The 20,889-nt window shown below is 44.2% G+C and overlaps 1 protein-coding gene across 4 annotated transcripts; it reads right to left on the bottom strand.

Annotated features, from left to right (window-relative positions):
• Positions 1-7,182: 7,182 nt before the first annotated feature.
• On the bottom strand, positions 7,183-20,242 carry PCED1B (PC-esterase domain containing 1B). Of its 4 annotated transcripts, XM_044227475.1 has the most exons (3): positions 16,365-16,596; positions 15,852-15,931; positions 7,183-8,779 (listed from the first exon to the last, which is right to left on the bottom strand). In XM_044227475.1, the coding sequence occupies exon 3, from the start codon at positions 8,744-8,746 to the stop codon at positions 7,448-7,450; it is 1,299 nt and encodes a 432-aa protein (XP_044083410.1). In that variant the 5' UTR covers positions 8,747-8,779; positions 15,852-15,931; positions 16,365-16,596; the 3' UTR covers positions 7,183-7,447. The 4 variants fall into 4 exon arrangements, with proteins under 4 accessions (XP_044083410.1, XP_044083411.1, XP_044083412.1 ...); XM_044227476.1 differs by lacking the exons at positions 15,852-15,931; positions 16,365-16,596 and adding an exon at positions 20,094-20,242; XM_044227477.1 differs by lacking the exon at positions 15,852-15,931.
• Positions 20,243-20,889: the final 647 nt, after the last annotated feature.

Here is a 20,889-nt window from a genome sequence, read left to right as displayed (position 1 = left end):
AAGTGGGAAGGACTTTATAAATACTATCTCAGTTGATATCTGTAATAAACCCATGAGATACTTGTCCTCCTCCTCCAGTTTTATGGATTAGGACCCTGAATCCCTCATTATTTCTGTAGTGTTGCTTCTACTCAATGTTTTGAAGGGCAGTATTACTATTTTTTAATATAAAACAAATAATGATACTGTACGGAGTTATGCCCAGAATTTCGGTTAATATTTTTTAAAAGATTTTATTTATTTGAGAGAGAGAGCAGACGAGCTGGGGGAGGGGCAAAGGGCGAGGAACAGGGACAAGCAGACTCCCCACTAAGTGCAGAGCCAGACCAGGATTCAGTCCCAAGACACTGCGATCATGACCTGAACTGAAGTCAGATGCTTAACCAACTGAGCCACCCAGGTGCCCCTCAGTTAATATTTTAATAGGAGGTGTAAAATAAATTTGATTTTGGGGTCAGCTGCTACATGCAAACTTCCTCTGAGTAGAGGTTCAATCCCCTCCATCATTAGAGGTATTTCAAAGGAAAAATTTGAGAATTTGGTATTAAGGAACTATTCAGTAAAGCATTCTTAAGTTAATCCATCCAAGTAGCAATTTTCTTGAAGAATATTATATAATATGGCTTTCTTATTTAAATTTTAGCTCTAACCATGCAAATTGAATGTATTACCTAATACAAAATAAACATTTTTTTGTGAACAAATATGTATTTGCCAATAAATAAAAAGAGACTAGTCTTTCATTTGTCAATTGACATAGATACATATATATCCTCACTCCGATATGCAATAATTCATTTATTGGTCAATTAGGAAAGATACAATCCCCAAATGAAGATGACTCACATGCAAAGGAAATTTTTCCACTTTTAACATTCATTTATTAACTAGCCTGTTGGGTTGGTTTTCTGGAGTCTTTCTAGAATTTTCTAAGAGACTTTGCCTCCTCCCCATGTACAAAACCAAGACCACTTGTTTTCTATCTGCAGTCATCCCCAGCTAGTCTAGCTCCTTGTTGCCAGTCTAGGTCTGAGCTTATTCCCCAATGTCAGTGTCAAGATTATTGGCCAGAAGAAAATGTAGCAATCATCTAGTCCAGTAATTCCTAACTCTAGTGGCACGGTATAGTAACCTGGGGAGTTAAACCAACAAAACAATCCATAGTTTCTAATGAAAAAATTTCTCTTTTATGAAAGAATGTTCACCAAGAATTGTACAAGGAATGATGAAACTGGAAAATCACCACTTTTTCATCCCTAATGAAATTGCCATTTCAAGCAAAAATCATCAACAGTTGCTAGCACCATTAAGTGAAAGATTGATGAGGAACAGGAGTACTGACATGGTACCCACAGGACACTTGCTGACTGCAAGTAGAAAAATATAACTTTGAAAATGAAGGCTTAAGCTGTCACCTTTTATTTGGTGATCAATCCGTGTTGACTACTAGGAAACCAGCTTATGTGCTTCTTGCTGTGGTACAATGTGAAATACATTGCCTTGCCTATTAAGTATTCTTACAAAAATGTTTGACTTGCATCGAATCAAATCTTTAAAGCTAACATTCTCTTTATAAAAAGTACAGAGGATAAAGTAAAGATTAAATGACACCATGCAGAAATCAGACAAACTCCAAGTGGAGCATTCTACAGGACATGTCTTTTCAATGAGTCAATGTCATGAAAAAAAAGAAAAGCATGGGTTTGGGTTCTCTTCCAGACTAAGAGAGATTCAAGAGATATAACAACCCACGAAATGTGTGATTCTTTAGTGGATCCCAGTTTGAATAGCTATAGAAAACATTTTTGGGAATGGGCATCTGTCTTAGTTCAGGCTGGTATAACGAAGAACCACAGGGACTTTGGTATATAAACCAGGGGCTTATAAACAATATAAATATATTACAACAATAAAATAAATTATGAAATTTATGAACAATGGAAATGTATACGTTTATAGATAGAAATTTAGAAATTGATAAACAAATTTCTCTAGATGTTCGAGATCAAGGTGCCCACCTGGTTGGATTCTGGTGAGAACCCTCATTTTTTTTTTTTTTAAATCTTTCATTGTATTCGCACATGGCCAAGAGCAGAGAGGAAGCAAGCTCCTTTGTGATCCTTATGATGGCCTTAATCCCATTCATGAGGATTCCAACCTCATGACCTCATCTCATTCTAATTATCTCCCAAAGGCACCACCTTCTAATACCATCACCCTGGGGGATAGAGGTTCAACATATGAATTTGGGGGGAGGGGGACACATTCAGTCCATAACAGTATCACAGGATATCAGCAAGTTATAGTCAGTTTCGTTAGATATAACACTTATGGTTATATAGGAACATGTCCTTCTTTCCCACATACAAAATATTTAGGGATGAAATATCATGAAGTGATTTCCTTTAAAACACTTCAGAACAAGGATAAAGAAACTTTGGCAAAATGTTGACAATGGTTATACATTTGATTTATGACTACATAAGTGGGAATACATGCTTCTTTCTACATTTTTGTGTGGAAGCTTCTAGAAAGGCAGATTCTAGGGCCACACTCTTGACCTACTGAGTCAGAAAGTTGGCCAGGGAGATAGCAGCAGTGATAATTTCACAGGCCTTCCAGGATATTCTGACAGACTCCAAATAAAGTTTGAGAACCTCAGTGCCTTAGGGCATGGTGTGGGTGGGAAGGAATGGATGCCAGGAAAAGGATCCATTGGGCAGTGTGGTGGAATTACTGAGATGAAGTATCATATCAAAAATGAGTCCATGTGATGTAGACATGGAAGTTGGAAGTGAAGATAAGAAGTCAGGTACCCCCCAGGTCTGAGAGCCATCACTGCAGCTTGATGGAGGGGACCTGCTCCAAGGCCAGACTAGACATCATAGACCACATGGCCTGGTGGTATCTCTTCCTCATTGGGGGTTCTGGCTCTACCACAGCAGCTTCCATTGTGGGTGCTATCATTCTTCCAGGACAGGCCCCTGCTTAGAGATTTGGGACGGCTCCTAAGAGTGTTAAGTGCTGACAGAAGGTTCTGTGTTGAATGACTCTTACCTCCCCTGCACGCCTTACTCTGTAGGCTGGATTGGCCACACAGTCCCATTCTCCTCCTGGCCCAGCCACCTACCTGAGAGCAGGAAGAGAGCCATCATTCCTGGTCCTTTTCATCCTACTTCAGCTAATGAACCAATCTCAGACTTGTCACAGACTTACCTAATGAATATTAGCTCACACTTGGGCACAGATTATAATGCTCCACTGAAAAAGGGCTTCATATTTAAAAAGTCACTAACAAGCCTTCTTTTCACTTACACCAACTATTTTATGTGGCATTCTCTAGAACGATCTTTCCCCAAACATGTTTTTTTGTTTGTTTTTAACATTTTATTTATTTATTTGACAGAGAGAGAGAGAGACCACAAGTAGGCAGAGAGGCAGGCAGAGAGGAGGAAGCAGGCTCCCCGCAGAGCAGAGAGCCCGACTCGGGGCTCCATCCCAGGACCCTGCGATCATGTCCTGAGACAAAGGCAGAGGACTAACACACTGAGCCACCCAGGGACCCCTCGCCCCAAACACGTTTTCAAGAGAAAATGCATATGTGGCTCAAGAAATCTGGAAAATACTAGGCTACGCGTGTTTAAACAAGTTCATTTCATGCAGAACTCAGGGCCTCAGATCCATTAAGAGCAAGAGCCATTGTGAGTTTTCACATGGGGCAGTTAGAGAACAAATCCAGCCATCCTTGCCTGTTGAATGCATGAATAGATGACGGTTCAGAGAGACATGTTTTAGGAAATCTTTCCTTAAAGTTTAATGGGTAAAATCTTGTGGAAAAACTATTTCTACGAATTAAGGAAGCAGTGATAAGAGGACTTTTTTGACATGATAGGAAGGAGATGTTTTCTAGACTTTTAAGAGCAAGCATACAATTGTTTAAAATCATGGCAAATCCTTTTGACAGGAGCCTTGAAGTTCCAAGCTTTCAAAATAACTTACCTTTGCAGAATTCATGAACATAAATCTGTCTCTGTGAACAACTCCAGGAAATAACATCAATGATGGGTCCAAGTATCACACAAGGCAGGGGCCCTGCAAACAAGAGCTTTGCAGCTAGCCAGCGGGGAGGGGGCTCCCCACCCTATGGTAGGATAGAAGATTCCATCTGTTTTCAAAGGCTGGGACTTGCTTTGTTTGTGTTTAGGAAAAAACAGTTACAGCTTGAAGTTTTGGCCTTCGACCTCACAGTATACCTTATTCTAGAATAAGGTGAGAATCATATGCTGCTTAGATAGTGCTAATTTAATCATTAATTTTACTTTATCTTCTTTTTCCAGAATACAAGAGTCAAGCGAAGAAAGCTTTGAGCGCTGTCAGTTCTTGAGGCCGGAGAAGAGGCCGAATAAACCTTGCATTGTAAGTCTGAACAATAAAGCAATAATTTCTCTCATAACTGTTGAATAAGTTAGGCTCTTTTTTTTTTTTTTTTTTTTTACCAGACAAGAGGTTGACTGCATTGCTAGATTTCTTGATTTAAGGAGCAAGGTAGCAATAGTAAAAATGGGCAAAGAAAGCTCAGGGCTGGAACAGAAAGGCCAGGAGAGGTATGAAATTAGCACTGAGGAGGTTCTCAGGCTAATCCTATGGGGATGAAGAGGTTCAGGGTGTGATAGCTACCCAGGATGAGTTAGATCAAGTTATGAGAGAATTCTAAAGACATTTTTCTAAAGTGATCAAATACAGCTCAATTCTAATATAAATTGTTTTTGTGAGTACACAACATGAATTATGTTCTTGAACGTTTATCTGAAGTAAATATACTTGGACACCTTCCTTGCCGAGCACTGTGCTGTGAGACATTGGGAGTTCAACAGTGAACAAGACTTACAGAGCTTTCTTCCTGGAGGAAGGGGCTAATGAGCAATTACTGAAGCCTCGAATGAAGGGGGTAAGCAATACAAGGAAAGAATGGGTGCCATGATCGATCCTAATGGTACTTGTAGCTGAAATGGTCCTGAAAGGCATTTTAGGAGGGGACTTAAAAAGTGGGAATGGCAGGATGAAGAGTTAGATATCCAAACAAACAGGAAGTAGGGGATACGGAATATTCCAGGTAAAGAGAATAGCAAGCACAATGACCCAAGTTATGAAAGGGCTTCGCAGGTTGTATACGAACAGAAAGAAGTCCAGTGTGGCTGAGAGAATAAAGGTCAATGAAGAGAGTTCCAGAAGACGACATTGCAGAGGCCTGATCATGTAGGACAGCAAGAGACCCCGTATAGATTTTGTTTGGGGGTAGCGGATTTTGGACTCCAGAACTGCTGGGAGAAGAAATGTGTGTTGTTTTAGGTCACCAAGTTTGTGGTAATCATTATAGCAGCCCTAGGACATTAATACACCTGGGCAGGAAAAGATTGTCCCTGAGTCTACCTGCACCCCTCCCCATCTGAGAGAAACAGGACTGTTCAGTGATTGGTGCAATTTAATCCGTAAGATAGGATAGTGGATTCCTCATTGATTCAATGTCTAGTCCTCAGTACTGTGTCCCTAAGAACTCAGTCTCCTTGTCTCATCTGGCATGATCAGATTAAGAAGGAATACACACTAGCCTAACTCATAAGAGATATAAATCACAACACTGATTTATTGATTTATTCACGAAAATAGAATTTACTCAGATCAGCCCCTAAGCCCTGCTTTGTCTTGCTTGGGAAACATAAAGTCAGAATGAGCCGACGTGTTTGAGGGCTGATGTTAGCAAATCTCACAGTTGTGCATTCACCTCCTCCCTGGGATTAGAACATTGAAATTGGCTAGATAGGCGCTCTCTCTCTGGACTTTGCTGGGATGTTCTGGCAAATTCTGATTTGCTGGTACCACCTTTCTTGAGCCCTTGATGGTTGTCATCCAGCCATTTCAGGAATATTCCTTCGATGTGCTGCAATGATTCCATGTCCATGGACAGCACCTCCTCAGGGGCCTGGGTCACGGTGTCACCAAGAACACCTGTATGCCACCTCCTCATTCCCTCATGGATTCACTCAAGAAATATTATTCAGTACTATGTGCTATACTTGTACCAGGATTTGAGACAAAGGTGAGTGAGATGAAGGTCTTATCCTTCACAAATTTTATGGTTTTTTGGTAGATTAACCGTTGCTGTGTATTTCTCCTATAGAGAACTGATCTCATCTATTTTTTGTGATTTCAAATTTCATTTTTTTCAGGGTAACATTTCCTGACACTGTCAACTTCAGGAATGGTCCAATTGAGGACTTACAAACCAGTGGATTCAATTCAATGAAATAATCTATCACTCAGACAATGTTAGTCATGTCCTGTTTTGACTATCTTATACAAGTATTAACAGTTCACAAGTCTAGGATGATAAAGGCCCTAGCATATTAAGTCTTCATGATGTTAACAATTCCACAAAACAGTAAAGAGATGGCCACGGCCGCCTGTCAAGAGTTGTGCGCTGGGTGGCCCCTTCCAACCAGTAGTTTTATTCTGTAACGGTGATAGATGTTGTCATTGAGTGCAACTTACTTTTTTCCAATTTTCTCAAGTCCCAAACACGAGACTCTTCAAAGAAATCACAAAGTCGTGAGCATGCCATGCATTCTACATACATTACATAACTAACCAGTAAGCTTCTGGAACTATGGAAGCATAGGGGTTTTCACCATCATTTTCATAGAAAGACGATGTTTGGTTAACTGTCCCTCTTAGTGTGATATTACTGTGGTAGCAATCAGTCCCCATGGTCTGAAAGTTCATGTCAGTCAGAAACTCGTATAGACTAGGAAAGACTTGTGGAAGAGGGATTTTTGTGTGACCTAGGACAAGTCACTTACCTCTCTTAGCTTGTTTCCTTGTTTGTGTCAGTTAAGTATCATTTATTTAGCTTTCCCGGTTTTACAATTCAATCACTCTTTGAGAAACTCTGGAAAATACCATAAAAAGTTCAAGTTCTTTTGTTGATTGGAAAGGAATCAGGTCCAACTTATGGAAACCTTCAGAACGATTTTAGACAAATTCCACTTTGAGTAGTTTATCGTAAAGTAGATGCCATAAACAGTCAGCAGATACTGTCCTTGCTTTTTACGAAGCTATTTCTTAATGGAAGGAAGAGGCACTATTTAAATATAGACACACCCAAAACCCACTACTCTCATGAAACAACTTTTTTATTTCCATTTTCCATTTACAAAAAAGAGAAACAGAATAGGGAGTGGGGGAGGTGGGAATAATGCTTGGTCACCCCCAGAGAATAGAGGAAGAGGCCATAGTCAACAAAAATGGAGGAGACTGCCCTTCCCTGCCATTACTGGTGAAAGCAATGACAGAACTAAAGTCTGAGCAGGGACCAAAGGCTTAAGTTAACAAGGTCCGTCTGTCTCGGGAGAGTCAGATGATCTGTCCAGTCCACGAACATGAGGAGGGTTTACTGAGGCCTTGGCTGTGGGCGGGAATGGGCCCCTCTCCTGGAAGATCTTGGCCGCCGACCCCAGGGCGTATAGGGGCCACGAGGCACATAGCGGGCGAAGCCCCTATGAACCACAGGGAATCGCTGCTGATAGGGTACGGGGCCAGGGGGCACCGGGGGCTGAGGATCGATCATGAAGTCATCTTCAGGGTAAAATCCTGTCTGGGTCGGTGAGAGGACATCTGAATGGAAATAGTTTGAGATCTGATCCGCCTGGAAAGGTTCGTCTGAGGCAAAATTCGTATCTTGGGGACAAAAGGGGAACCGCGGCATCACCGAGTGAAAAGTAAAGGGATGAGGCTGCCGGGGCAAGGGCAGGCGGGGAGGCTGGGGCAGAGGCAGAAGGGGACTCGGGAGTAGGGGGCCGCACCTTGAGGGCGGGAGGGCCCGTGGAGCCCTGCCAGCCTGCCTCCGCCTCTGAACACCCCGTCTGCGTCCCCCCATCGCCGGGCCCGCCGGGATACACGAGTCCACACTGTCGCGCTGCGGCAGCTCCACGCCCCAGGCGTCGGCCACGTGCGCCAGCAGCAGCTGGGAGAGGTGGCGGTGTGCGCGCTCGTTCCAGTGCACACCGTCGCGCTGCAGGTACTGCTCGGCGTGGCGGAAGTGGAAGTGCAAGTCCAGCACGTCAAAGCCGTGCTTCTTCGCCTCGGTAGAGCTGTAGAAGTTGGCTTCAATGACTTGGACCCTCAGGGAGTCATCCCCAGGCTGGTGCTCGGGTGGCAGGAAGCCCGCCGTGATCTGCTCGCCCACGGGCATGGCCGTGTTCCATACCAGCAGGCACGACTTGGGCAGCACCTGGCCCAGGAGCCCGAACAGGCTCTCCAGGTTCTTCAGGTAGCTCTGCCAAGAGTCCGGGCCGTACCTGGACAGGTCCCAGAGGCACGAGTTCATGATGATCACATCCGGGTGGCCGTGCTCGCTGGACTGCAGCTCCTGCAGGACGTCCTCCAGGTAGCTGGAGTAGACGCGCGTGAGGAAGTAGAAGCGCACCAGGTGGTGGTTGTCGCAGAACTGGCGGACCTCCCGGTACTGGATGCCGTTGTGCATGGGGCCCATCTGGCCTCCGTCCACCAGCTTGTCCTTTTCAAAGGTCTCCTCCCCCTTGGCCTTGAGCTGGTTGGTAGTGAGCAGGCAGTCCTTCTGCAGCAGGAGCACCAGGTCCTTGTACACCGCCCTTTGGACGGAGTCTCCCAGGATGACCACGAACTTGTTGTGGAGCAGCTGCTGCACTTCGGAGGCTTGCAGATGGACCATGGCGCCCAGGGCACGCGGCAGGTCTTCAGATCGCTAGGATAGAAGGAGAGAGTGGCTGGGGGGGCGGTTCTCGAGGAAGGGGATGGAGTGTTGGCCTGGGAGTGGGAAGACAGCAAGAAGGGAGGCCTGCTTGGCTAAGCCTCACCTTGACCTGTGAACCCCTGCCCTGTGGCTCTTGGGAGGCCGGAGTCCCACCAGATCTGAAGCGGCCAAACCCCAGGCCCTCCCTTGGCTAGAGGGGAAACTGCCTCTGGGAAGGCAGCTCGGGTATCTGACCCCTGGAGAATGGGGAGGTAGACTTTGCAGCTACTTCACAATGAAGAGATGGTGAGTGAGAAAGGATGTGGGAACGCTGTGATATGTTAAACTGAAGAGGTTACATGCCACATGTCACATGTGAAGTCTGTGTTGCTCGAACTATAGGAAACGTATCATTGAAAGAAAATATGCAAAAACAGAGCTTTTAAGAGAAAAGTAGGATAATGGGTGACTTGCCTTCCCTCCTTTTCTGTAAATATACTTTATATAATTGTATGTTTCTTTTAATAACTTCAAAAGAATTCAATGAAATGCAACAAACAACAGAAAGGAAAAGTATGGGCGCCTGGGTGGCTCAGTTGGTTGAATGTCCTCCTTCAATTTGGGTCATGATCCTGGGTCCTGGGATCAAGCCCCATGTTGAGCTCCCTGCTCTGCAGAGAGTCTGACTTGTAAAAAAGGGCAGTAACACTGGAAATAATTCACATGTTACAGCTGTAATATTCTTTGCTTTCCATAGGAAGACGATCAGAATATGCCATCCCCAAATAATGACGTTTTAAAATAAGGATTATTTTGAGCTGAAAGCAACTAAGAATCAGCAGACACATGAAAAGTTCTCCGCCTTAATGCAGTGTATAAATTTCCCTTCGAGGCAGGTGCTCCTTCCCCCACCAGGAGGAGAAGAGTCAAGGAAGACAGGGAGCTGTTGACACCAAGATGAGTCTGCATAAGCTGACTTTACTAAAATAACCCCGATTTTCTATTAGTTCCGCTATATATTTCTGAGTTTTCACAATTCATCATCCCAAGAAACCCAAACCCGTTTTCCCTTTGTTAAAACGATATGTAAGCCCCTGAATCGGCTTCTTTGTATTTCTACTGTGTGAAGTCCTGTGCACATAAATATTGGTAAAAATCCTGTGCTATTTCTCCTTTTAACTTGTCTTTAGTTGACAGGGCTCCAGACACAGAACCTAACAGGGTAGAAGAAGAGTTTTTTTCCTCCTGAGCACTTTGCATAAAATATTAAGAGTTGTGAAACTCATCTTCAAAACTTTATTTTAAAGTTGTCATTTACAACCATATCCATTAACGAATAAAAGGTAAAAACACACTTCAGTATCACCAACAGATCTCACATGGGGAAGAATACGGCACCCACTCACACTTACATAGAAGCCAATAAAATCCACTGTAGCTTGATACTCATAGACTTTTAGGTATCAGTAGGCATTTTAAGAGGGGTGGATGGATAGCTATTATTAAATTACAGTTTATCAAAGCTATTCTATTTGTGGTTTTAAATGGGAACAAGTACAAAAATAAAAACATGAACATGGGTGGTCTCTAAGAGTTGCCCTAAGAGAACAGTTGAAAATATTGGCTTATTTTTCCCCCAAAGAATCTTCATTCCAATGTTTTTGTTATCAGAAAAAAAAAAAAAAAAAAAAGCTTAAAAAGAGGATAGAGCGGGCGCCTGGGTGGCTCAGTGGGTTAAGCCGCTGCCTTCGGCTCAGGTCATGATCTCAGGGTCCTGGGATCGAGTCCCGCATCAGACTCTCTGCTCAGCAGGGAGCCTGCTTCTATCTCTCTCTCTCTCTGCCTGACTCTCTATCTACTTGTGATTTCTCTCTGTCAAATTAATAAATAAAATCTTAAAAAAAAAGAGGATAGAGCTCATTGCAGTACAACAAAATAACACCTTAAGCGAACTCCAGATCCCTCTGGGGCTCAGGCATGTTCCTTTTTAACGATTTCTCATACTTGTTAGGTGTCTACTTGGCGCTCTCCAGAGGGGGTATAAAAATGAGTACAACCTGCTCCCTTCAGGAGCAGATCAGAAACAGTTAGTGGTAACTATGACACAAAGTGCTAAGGGCCATGAACACAGAAAACAGGTGCTGAGGACTTTCAGGGGCTTTGTGAACATAAGTACTCCCCTGCCCCAGACCCCAGTCTCCAAGGTGCAACGGGAAGGGGGAAACCTCCTCCCAGAATTTCCCCGGGTTCTCATGGTGCCACTCGTGTGTTCTCTCTGGGCTGGCACTCTGCTCCCAACCTGGCCCTCATCCCCTAAGATACTGAACACCATCCCTTTCCATTGGAGTACTCTCCCTGCGGTGAGTGGGCAGCTCTGATAACCTGGTGGCCCTCTAGACTGGGACTCACAGGCGGGAGTCCAATCCACCACTCAGATGCTGTGGGAAACAGTGCTGATGAAGAGCACTGCTTTGGGAGCAACACTACTTGGGTGTGAATCCCAACTATTTACCAGCTCTTCATCCTTGGGCACTTACTTAGTCTTTCTCTGCCTCAATTTTCCTCATCTGCAAAATAGGACTTTGAGTGTCCGCTTCAGATTTCACGGGAGGACCCAATATAAAATGGTTAGAACAATCCCTGACCAGTAGTAAGCATGGATAAGGGTTAGTTATAATTATGGAGCAAGTTTCAAAATACCGGGTTAATCAACTATTAAGGGTGGGGGGCGGATTTACAGGGTTTGTCCTGTTTGTCTAGCAGGGTTCTGTGCTGAGCCAATGAGATAATCCAAGGGAAAGATTTCAAATAAAGTAAAATGAATGTTTGTTGAATGGCTACTGGAGGCCAGCTGCTTTACAAATGTAATTCTATTTACGAGATAATTTTTATCATTTCCAATCTATAGGGAAGGACGTCCATGCGATGGAGCTAAAATTTAAAACCACCGACACCAAAGTCTGTCTCTGTTGGGAGCAAGCGCTCCTTTATAGCAGAATGCCAAGTAGGCTGGTCTGAATGGAAAAGCTTGGCTCCTGTTAGGGAGGTGTTTGAAGACAAGACAGAAGAGTGCTTTGGTGTGTCTTCAAGGCACAGGCAGGCAACCATTTCCTCTGCCTGCCCAGGAGAGGTGGTTTATGTGCACAGGGGAGGTGGGGGGAGGGGACTATGAGTGAGAGTATACATATTTCATCCCCTACCTTAATCTCTACCAAGAGACATGTCAAAATAAGTGACCTGGATTTTAGAATAACCAAAACACAATTCTGCAGACTCCTAGGCCTTCTGAGTGTGTGAGGAATCCTGGCTGCCCTGTGTCCCCACCAGGGAACCTAACCCACCCAGATAATGTGCTAAGAGCTCGGAGTCAAAACTGGGCAAAAAGGTCTCCCTAGGAATTTCTCCTTGTTCTTCTGCGGTGGCACAGGCAAGCAGAACAGACTGTGGAAAAGAAGGGAGGAGGAAATGACTGGAAAGAGCACTCTAGTTATAAGTTATACTGAAAAGGAAATTCATGAAATTCTTGATAAAGAGCACCACTGACTGTACAGGATTAACTAATCAGACAACCCTGGGACTACAACCCTGGGAAAGAATCGCTTAAAAAAGATATCAAGCACTACGTAACAAAACCCAACAAGGGACGCCTGGGTGGCTCAGTTGGTTAAGGGGCTGCCTTCCACTCAGGTCATGATCCCAGGGTCCCACATCAAGCTCCGTGCTCGGTAGGGAGCCTGCTTCTCTCTCTGCCTCTGCTCGCTCACGTGCGCTCTCTCTCTCTGACAAATAAATAAATAAAATCTTAAAAAAAAATAGCATTAACAACAACAACAAAAAAAACCCCAACAAAACCAAAGTGACGGGGGCGGGGGGTGTTGGTGAATGAAGAATAAATCAGAGCTAACTCTAAAAACAAAGGTTGGTAAGTTTCATTTTCAGAGCTCTTTTTATTTCCAAAAAACTGAAACAAAAGAGGGATTTGAAAACAGATTACTGGTCTTTCGGGCCTAGGCTTCTTTCTTCGCTTCAAATTTGCTCAACTCACTTATTAGTTTGGGTAGCGATTTTATAGATAAGAGTGACTCACTCACTCATTCATTCAATAAAGGTCATTGTGAACTCGATACTGTACTAGGTGGAAGGACTATGTGTGAAAAGGCAGTCTCTTCTTTTAAGAGCAGCAGCAAGGGAAGGGATACCTAAGAGGCATATATGGAAGGTGCTAGCAGCTACAAAGGATGAATGCAAATGAAGAGGGGAAGCCTGCTGGAGGAGTCAAAGGGGGGGGATGGGCCCGTGAGCCTTGCAATCTGATTCCAACCTCAAATTAACACCTTTTTGTTTTTTTTAAAGAGTTTCTTGGTGATTCCTGAAATCATATTTTTAAGCTAGTTCCATGGGTTCTATCTGGACTTTGACTAAAGCTCTGACAGAAACATACATTAATAATGGCTACTACTATAATAAATGACTTTCAAGCATTTTTCTTAGATTTCTTTGGGGGTAATTAATTTTTTAATAGCGGCATAAGCCACGACTTATAAATCACTGACTATTGCTGTATAACTATCACAAACCAAACATGTAACATTTGCTTCTCATTAATCAATTGTTGTAGAAATTAGGTTAATTTTTTTTTTCTTTTCTTACTGATCTTTAGTTACAGGAAAACAGGCATAGGTCAGCGGCCCTAGAGACCCTGCAATGAAGTCTTAAATCAGAGGTAATCCCTAACGATTAGGATGTTGTTTTGATTAGTTGTAGGAAGTACCTGTAACTAGTTTAAAAGTTTCTTGCAGAAGACTAACCATCTTAAGGCAACATTATCCTGGGAATATAAATAGTTCACTTCCTTCTAACTGATTTGGTAATCAAATCAATGTTCTGAACTTTCCAAGATTCCCTTACATTTTAATGGAATAGATGGTACAAATACAGTAATTTTTCAGGAATTCGCCTTAATGTGTTGGCATCTGTTTAGTTTTTTCTAAGTAGGCTTTCAACTTGTCAAAAACTAAATTGCATGCCATATAAAGTTTTCAAAGAAGAAAAACAATTCAAACTTCTCTTCGGGAAAGCTTAACGAATGGCCTGAGGTTTGCTGATTGCTCAAGAAATTCATCTTTTGCTCTGGGCCAAGTCAGCTAACACACACTCTTCTATAGAATGCAAAAAAGGGGGAAATAATGCAGGCCTACTATTTTTAAAAAGTGGTTTTAGGAGTAAATTAAAAAAAACACATAAAATAAAAAACACAAAGTATTGTGAGGTGCTATGGTAAATAATGGCAAATCATTTGCAACTTATCAGCCAGGAGAAAGTCCAATTCTAATCCCCCCACTCCAAATAACCTCGCCCCTAAAAGAGGGCTCTCAGCTGGGCAGTCCAGTTAGTTAATTCAGCAAAAATTTAGAGAACACCTGGGTCTATATGGGGCTCTGACAGTTGTCATTCTGCAAATTTGACTCATCCCCCTCCCCCACTAACTACTGTCAGGTTTCCTCTACCCCATCCCGGTATCACCCAACCCTGCCATATGGCCCATATTTCTAACTTGCCTATTCAGGGAGTCCTCACCACGTCTAACATCTCAAACACACGTGATGTAAATGGAAATCTGAAACTTCAAAGTGGGTTCCACATAACTACAAGTTTTCCTTGTGGAGGCAAGAGTCCCTGCAGACCTATTCAATCAGTATCATCACCATCCCTACAGAGCCACCACCTTAAATCTGTGATTCTTTCGCAATAAAATACCCACAGAAGAATTTCACATGCTTTAAGAGTCTGAAAGTTACCAAATTTAAAAATCTGTAAGCGGGGGGGGGGGGGCACCTGGGTGGCTCAGGTAAGCGTCTGCCTTGGGCTCAGGTTATGATCCGAGGGTCCTAGGATCCAGTCCCACAGCGGGCTCCCAACTCAGCAGGGAGCCTGCTTCTCCCTCTGCCTGCTGCTCTCCCTGCTTGTGCTCACTTGTTCTTTCTCTCTGACAAATAAATAAATAAAATCTTAAAAAAACAATTAAAAATCCATAAGGGAGCATATTTTTTCCCATAGTGATAGGTTAACAGAAAATGTTCCTATGGGCTTTATAAAGAAACACGGGTAACATCCTTTACGAATGAAGTGGGGATTCATAGCAGGTAACCTCTCCAAAAAAAAAAGAAGGATCAAAAGATAAACTATGGAGCCTTTATTCAAAAAGACCCATTAAAAAGCAACATGAAGTGCTCGCTTCGGTAGCACATATTCTAAAAAGCAACACCAGTAACAGCTCTTGTTTTATGAAAGGATCTCCTAAAGTTTGAAAGTATTTTAAATTTTAACTATTTTAAATATTTAGAGTTAAAAAATATTTTAAACTGGGTGGCTCAGTGGGTTAAAACCTCTGCCTTCGGCTCAGGTCATGATCCCAAGGTCCTGGGATCGAGCCCCACATCCGGTTCTCTGCTCGGCAGCGAGCCTGCTTCCCTTCCTCTCTCTCTGCCTGCCTCTGCCTACTTGTGATCTCTGCCTGTCAAATAAATAATAAATAAAATCTTAAAAAAATTTTAAAAAACCAAAGCAGTTCTTATAAACAAAAATAGGATTTCAATCCTGTACAGTCTTTGACGAACTTCCACATTCTGGTCTCAAACCATTATTTAAACGACATCCGTTAACTCCCTCCCCGTTACTCTCCGAAGACTGCAAGATAACGGAAAGGCAGGGATTGGGCTTTCCCTTCCAGCAGACAATGAAGTTAGACGTGGACTCTGGCCCCTAACAGCTGTGAGCTCTTGGGCTGACTGCCCACAGTGCTGAGCCACCGTTTCCTCTGGTGTCAAACGAGGGTAAGTAAGATCGCCTACCGCACTGAACAACAGTGAAGAAGAAAAGAGATCACATCAATGTCTTTGAAGGGCCTAGTACAGTGCCTGCCTTGCCTTAGGCACCTTTAAACCTTGGGCACAACCACCTCTCCCCTCAGGGACCCCGGAAAAATCCCCAAGCCTGAAGACAGCACCTTGCTCCCTGTTCCCTCCGTGGAACCCTTCCAGCCCACACTCCCGATCTCCTCCCTCCCACAGGGGCAGAGCTTTACCTCCTCAGGTGTAAAGGTAGCTCCTCAGCTCAGGAGGCTCGCCCTTCCACCTTCTCAGGAACTCTGCTCCAGAATGTCCCCTGGAGAGCGGATAATTACGCATTCTACTTTTTCTCCGCTCTCCTTTGGCTGATCCCTTCCCTTAAGCACTAAACACATTCTGGTTTCTTGCTTTAGAAAAGAAAGGAAACTTCTTTGACTCCACCTCCAGACAGTCCTATCTTTTGCTTCCCCTTCAAGGCCACTTTCAAAAAGAGTTGTTTGCACTGCCTGTGGCTGGGTCCTCACCTCCCACTCACTCCTCCTCTTACTTTAATGCTGCTTTTAACTCCACCAACCCGCAGAAATGGTGGTCAGTAAATGACCAGTGACTTCCCCACCGCCCCTGTCAATGGCCACCCCCTGGTCCTTATCACCCCAGCCTCATTCCCAGCTCCTCAGGGGGCCAGGGCCCCCCACGGTGACTCCCTTTGGAGAACTGCCCGAGACTGACACCCTTGTCTCCCGGCTCACCTCCCCCAGGATCCTGTGTCAGTTTCTCCTTCTCGGACAATTCCCCAACTGTTGGTCTCTCTCGGGACCCACTAATCGTCTCCTTTCTTCTTTTCTTCAACCTTCTTTCCCTCGGTAAGTCCGTCCACTCTCACGGCATCCGTCAACACGGTGATCACACTTCTCACTTCTCAATTTGCCCTACACGGTTCTGGCTTACCACCCCCCTGCCCCGTTCTCCCCGCGCAGTTCTTAAGGGCACCCCTCCCCCCACCAAAAAAAGTCCCACTTCGGATGGAAACAAATTATTCGGTCTCCTTATCAATCACCATTTGTATGCAGATGACTCCTGAATTGTGGCAAAGCCCAGCGGCTCGGAGGGGGGCCCCGGAGTCAGCCCCCTGGGTTTACATCCGGTTGCACTGCTTGCTCGCCTCTGCGACCCCGGGCAGCTTAAGTAAAATTTTTTTGCACTTCAGAGCCCTCATCAACAAAACGAGAACAATATTATGAATTGAGGGTTACTTGAACAAAGCCATTAGCGTGAGGTCTGCCGCATTTTTAAGTGCTCAACGAATTTAGCTAGCCCAAACTTTTCTCCTGAGTTCCAGACCTATTCAGGTGAGTAGAAGTTCCCAGGGGGCGGGGAGGGGGAGGGGGCGGGGGCAAGAAGGAACCGTCTGTGTGGGCCTCTTATCACTTTCAAATTCTCTAGACGCCCATTTATCCTACCATCAAACTATGGGTGAATTCCTGAGATAATTCTCTTGTGACCTTCGGACAATCTTCCTAAAGTTAAAAACCGATCATCTGTGGGAATGAGGGCGGCGTATTCTTGCTTCCCGTTTTCCGAGAGCTGCTGTTATCATTTATGCGGGCAACAGTGGTTGGGGAGAGCCAGGTGGAAATAACCTCTGTTTCTGAAATGCTTGTATCAAGGGATTTTTTATGGTTCATGACCGCGGCTGCTTCCACTATTCCTGAAAAATCTCAAAATCCTTGAATGAGAGCCTGGCTGGAGAACAGTTCAACTATTTCCTGGCATTAAAAAAATGAGATGTAATTTTTGAGGATAGGCTTTAGGGAGGAGGATGTTGCAATCTATTTTGGGAAGCTGAGCCCAGTGACCAATTTCACCTCTGTTTTCTTAGATATTATGATGAAATTTTTTTTTAACTTTCCATTAATTACTCTTAATTCTTAAAGAAGTGTGTCTTCACTTTGAAAGACTTCTAAAATGGTCTGTTGTTAGGTTGTGTTTGCTTACCTAAAATGTGATCATCTCGGGTTTTGACTTTACTGCCTTCACTTTCATTTGGTATGCTAGCCTAACTCCCAGCATTTTGTATTGAGAAACTTTGTTTTTTAAAATAGTAGATGACCCTTCGTCCTTTGCAGCTCCCCGACCCCTGTGGATGAGCTTTGGAGCCTGTGCAACCCCAGAGAGCTTTTTCTCATCTCTTCGTCTTTGCTCTGTGGCTTAGCGTCCATGTCCCCTAGCCCTTTCCTCTACTGAAATTCTGTTTCTGCCTTAAGATCCAGCTTGAATGCAGGTCTGTCTGAAAGTCTTTTTCTCCCTAGAGAAATCTGGTTCTAATGGTGACCCACTTTAGAGAGCACTCGGTTCTAGTTTGTACTATGATTAACCATCCATGTGTCCTCCGAACCCGGTATAGCCTAGTCCTGGATGGCAGAGGTGGGTCTCACCCATCCTGCTATCCCTTGTGGCCCAATGCCTTCCGCATACTGGTTAGTATTCACTGAGCAGTTAGTATGTTCCAGTCTTCTCTCTGCCCACAACCTGGTGAGGTAGAAACTCTTATATTCTCCATTGTATGGAGAAGGAAACTGAGGCTTGGAGAGGTTATGTACATCACCCAGGGCTGTCCAGCCAGCGAATGACAGAACTGGTCTGTCATTGCCAATGAATCTTCTGATGGATGAGATCAGCTTCAGATATTGTTTTGTTTCTTTAGGAGGAAATATGGTCCACAGCATGAGCTTTTAACCCCAGCCGTAAATATTAGTGGAGATGGAGAGGAAAAAATAGTCTTATCTAGAAAAAAAATATTTGCATCTCGTTTTCCTTTTCATTCTCTGTTGAAAAACAAAACAAGGCCATGTTTTTGTACACAGCTTTAAGTTTTTCCTTTGAGGAGACAGAGCGGGGATGAAGTTAACTTAGGTGCGCTCGGATCACTGATAGTTAACTGTTCCTCCTTGTGAGTCCATGGAAAAGTCAGTGCTGCGTTAAAGCTCTCTTTGTGCCTCAGGTTTTTTAGACTTGGGCAGACTACTCCAGATCCTAACCGGTGGTTGAACAAAAAGTTCCCACGGTTTGAAAGGAAGGGGGAGGAGGAGCCAGTGATGACGAAGTTGCTTTCAACTGATGGATAGGTTGGATTCTGAAAATTCTGTCTCCAGGAATGGCCACAAAAGCCAACTGAAGGGGGGATGTGAACGTGAGGCCGAGTCGGCAGGCTGGGGGTTCGCTATGTCCAGAGCTCGCTTTATCTCTGTGAGAGATGCTCGCTTCAGCTTTTAAACGGGAGAAATGGCCTCCAGTGCTTATCCAATGCTTTAAGAGGAAAGCTCTTAAAATGGAGATTCTTTTATTATTGCTGTTATTCTTGTTAACAATGTAGTATCTGAATGCAATAGTGCTTCTATGAGAAAAAAAGGGTTTGAATTTGAAAAGGGAATTCTAAGAGTCAGTCTCTGTCTGCCTTCTCTCTGGCCATACTATGTTGTAGAAAGTTCTTGGAAGGCCTGGTTGAGTTCCCACTGCTCTGGGTGCTGGCAGCAGGACTGAGGATTTTGCCCGTTCCGAACGCTACGGCTTGGAACCAGAAGAGGGGCAAGGTCCAAGGGGTGAGAAATTCAGTTGGAGAAAGGAAGGTCTGCACTCAGTCTGACACTGGCTTTTCCCCAGTCATGTCTCTTCCCTTCAGCAGGAAGTTTGGACCCCTGAGCTGCTTTTCCTATGGTCACATTCAGCCGTGCTCTCAACTTCTCCCCTGTCCCTTCTAACAAAATCAGGTCAGCAGCCTGGAACTGCCTACCTTAGGGTTCATTGTGGAAATCAGATGAGATGCTCTGTAAACTTTATAAATGTTAATCATTGTTATTCTGAGCCACCTCAGCACGTTGGAGGGATGGGTTTCACTAGTTAAGAGAGCTTTCCGGCTGAATGGAGGCCTTAGTTTATTATTTAGAAACGCTCATTTCACCTGTTATTCCGTAACGTTTAGTATCCACATCACCCGGTGTGCTCCAGGTTTCAGTTATCTCTTCACTCCTCCTAAGAACCCTGTGACATGGTATTATCTTTTTCTCCTTTTGACACACCCAAAAAATTGTTTGGAAGATTGAATCATCCGCCCAAGGTCATCTGTTTTATAAAAAGCAGAGCTGGGAGTCAAGACTGACGCCAAGCCTCTGTGGTCAACCACAACCTACAAGATTGCGTAGACAACAGATGCTTCTTGTCCTTTCTCTTGTTCACAACTGTCTGTCTCTCTTTACTGTACGTTTTCAGAGATAGAGTAGTTTATCAATCACGAATCCTTCTCCTTACAAAATAACACTTGTCTCGTTCCGGCTGTCCAGTTAAGTGGGGGTAGGGTGAAGGGGTTGGGTTGGTGATTCCGCTCTAGAGTAAGTGCCCAAGAAGGGAGGAGCCTAAGAAAGGCTGCTCAGAAATATGAAATTAATGCTTAAAATCAAATGGGAAAACTGCAAAGTACTTACTCATTAAAGTAACTGGTGATAAAAGTGTACCTCTCAGTTGACTCTAGATGTCTTCCCTGGACAGATTCCTTTGTCCGCTGTCGATCCGAGGGTCAGGTTTGTAGAGCCCAGAGCCCCGGCTGCTAGGCAGATAAGTTCACCTCTGCGTGCTGCTAGTTTCGCAAGCCAGCGGCTGGGGAGAAGATGCCATTTCCGGTGGTATCTGAGGCAAATGACACGAGTCAGCATTTACTTCTTTGCATTAGGAAGCGGAAGACTAATGACCAAAGCTTGAAGATATGACCCATGTGAAAACACAAAGTGTCAAGTAAACCCAAAATGTAGCATTTTCCTGGAATCTGGGGCTGAGCTCGTTTTCATTTCACATTTCTCAGTAATTTGGGTGTAGTTTATATGGACTCTTAAACTTCGTTCTGTTGTAACAATTCAAGACCCTGGGCTCTTCCTACCTTGTTTGTGTTCCCCCTTGAGAAAGCAGAGTGGGGAAGGAGAGAAAGATGGGCGGGGAGGGCAGAGAAAGAGGAAATGAGAAAAGGGAAATGAGGAAATGATGAGAAGATTGCCCCCTTTTCTAATTAATTTTTCATAGTAATAATCCTGCACTTTTGTGTGCTGCATTGGTTTACATGGGCGCTTTCAAATCCTTTCCCTTGACCCTCCAAGGCCATGTGGAGGACCCTCCAGGCAACGGCCACAGAGGATGACAGGACCCAGTGAGCTATAACCTGGCAGACACACAAGGACCTTCTGATCCCCCCCACCTTCCACAGGGGTTTGGGGAAACCCCCAGGGAACT

The sequence above is a fragment of the Neovison vison genome, chromosome 12 (genome assembly GCF_020171115.1).
Source record: "Neovison vison isolate M4711 chromosome 12, ASM_NN_V1, whole genome shotgun sequence".
Taxonomy (NCBI): domain Eukaryota; kingdom Metazoa; phylum Chordata; class Mammalia; order Carnivora; family Mustelidae; genus Neogale; species Neogale vison.
The sequence above is the reverse complement of the archived record's forward strand: the minus strand, read 5'-3'. Positions and strand labels throughout refer to the sequence as shown.

Coding starts and splice junctions, on each gene's coding strand:
- PCED1B (XM_044227476.1), bottom strand. CDS start 8,746: ATGGTCCATCTGCAAGCCTCCGAAGTGCAGCAGCTGCTCCACAACAAG.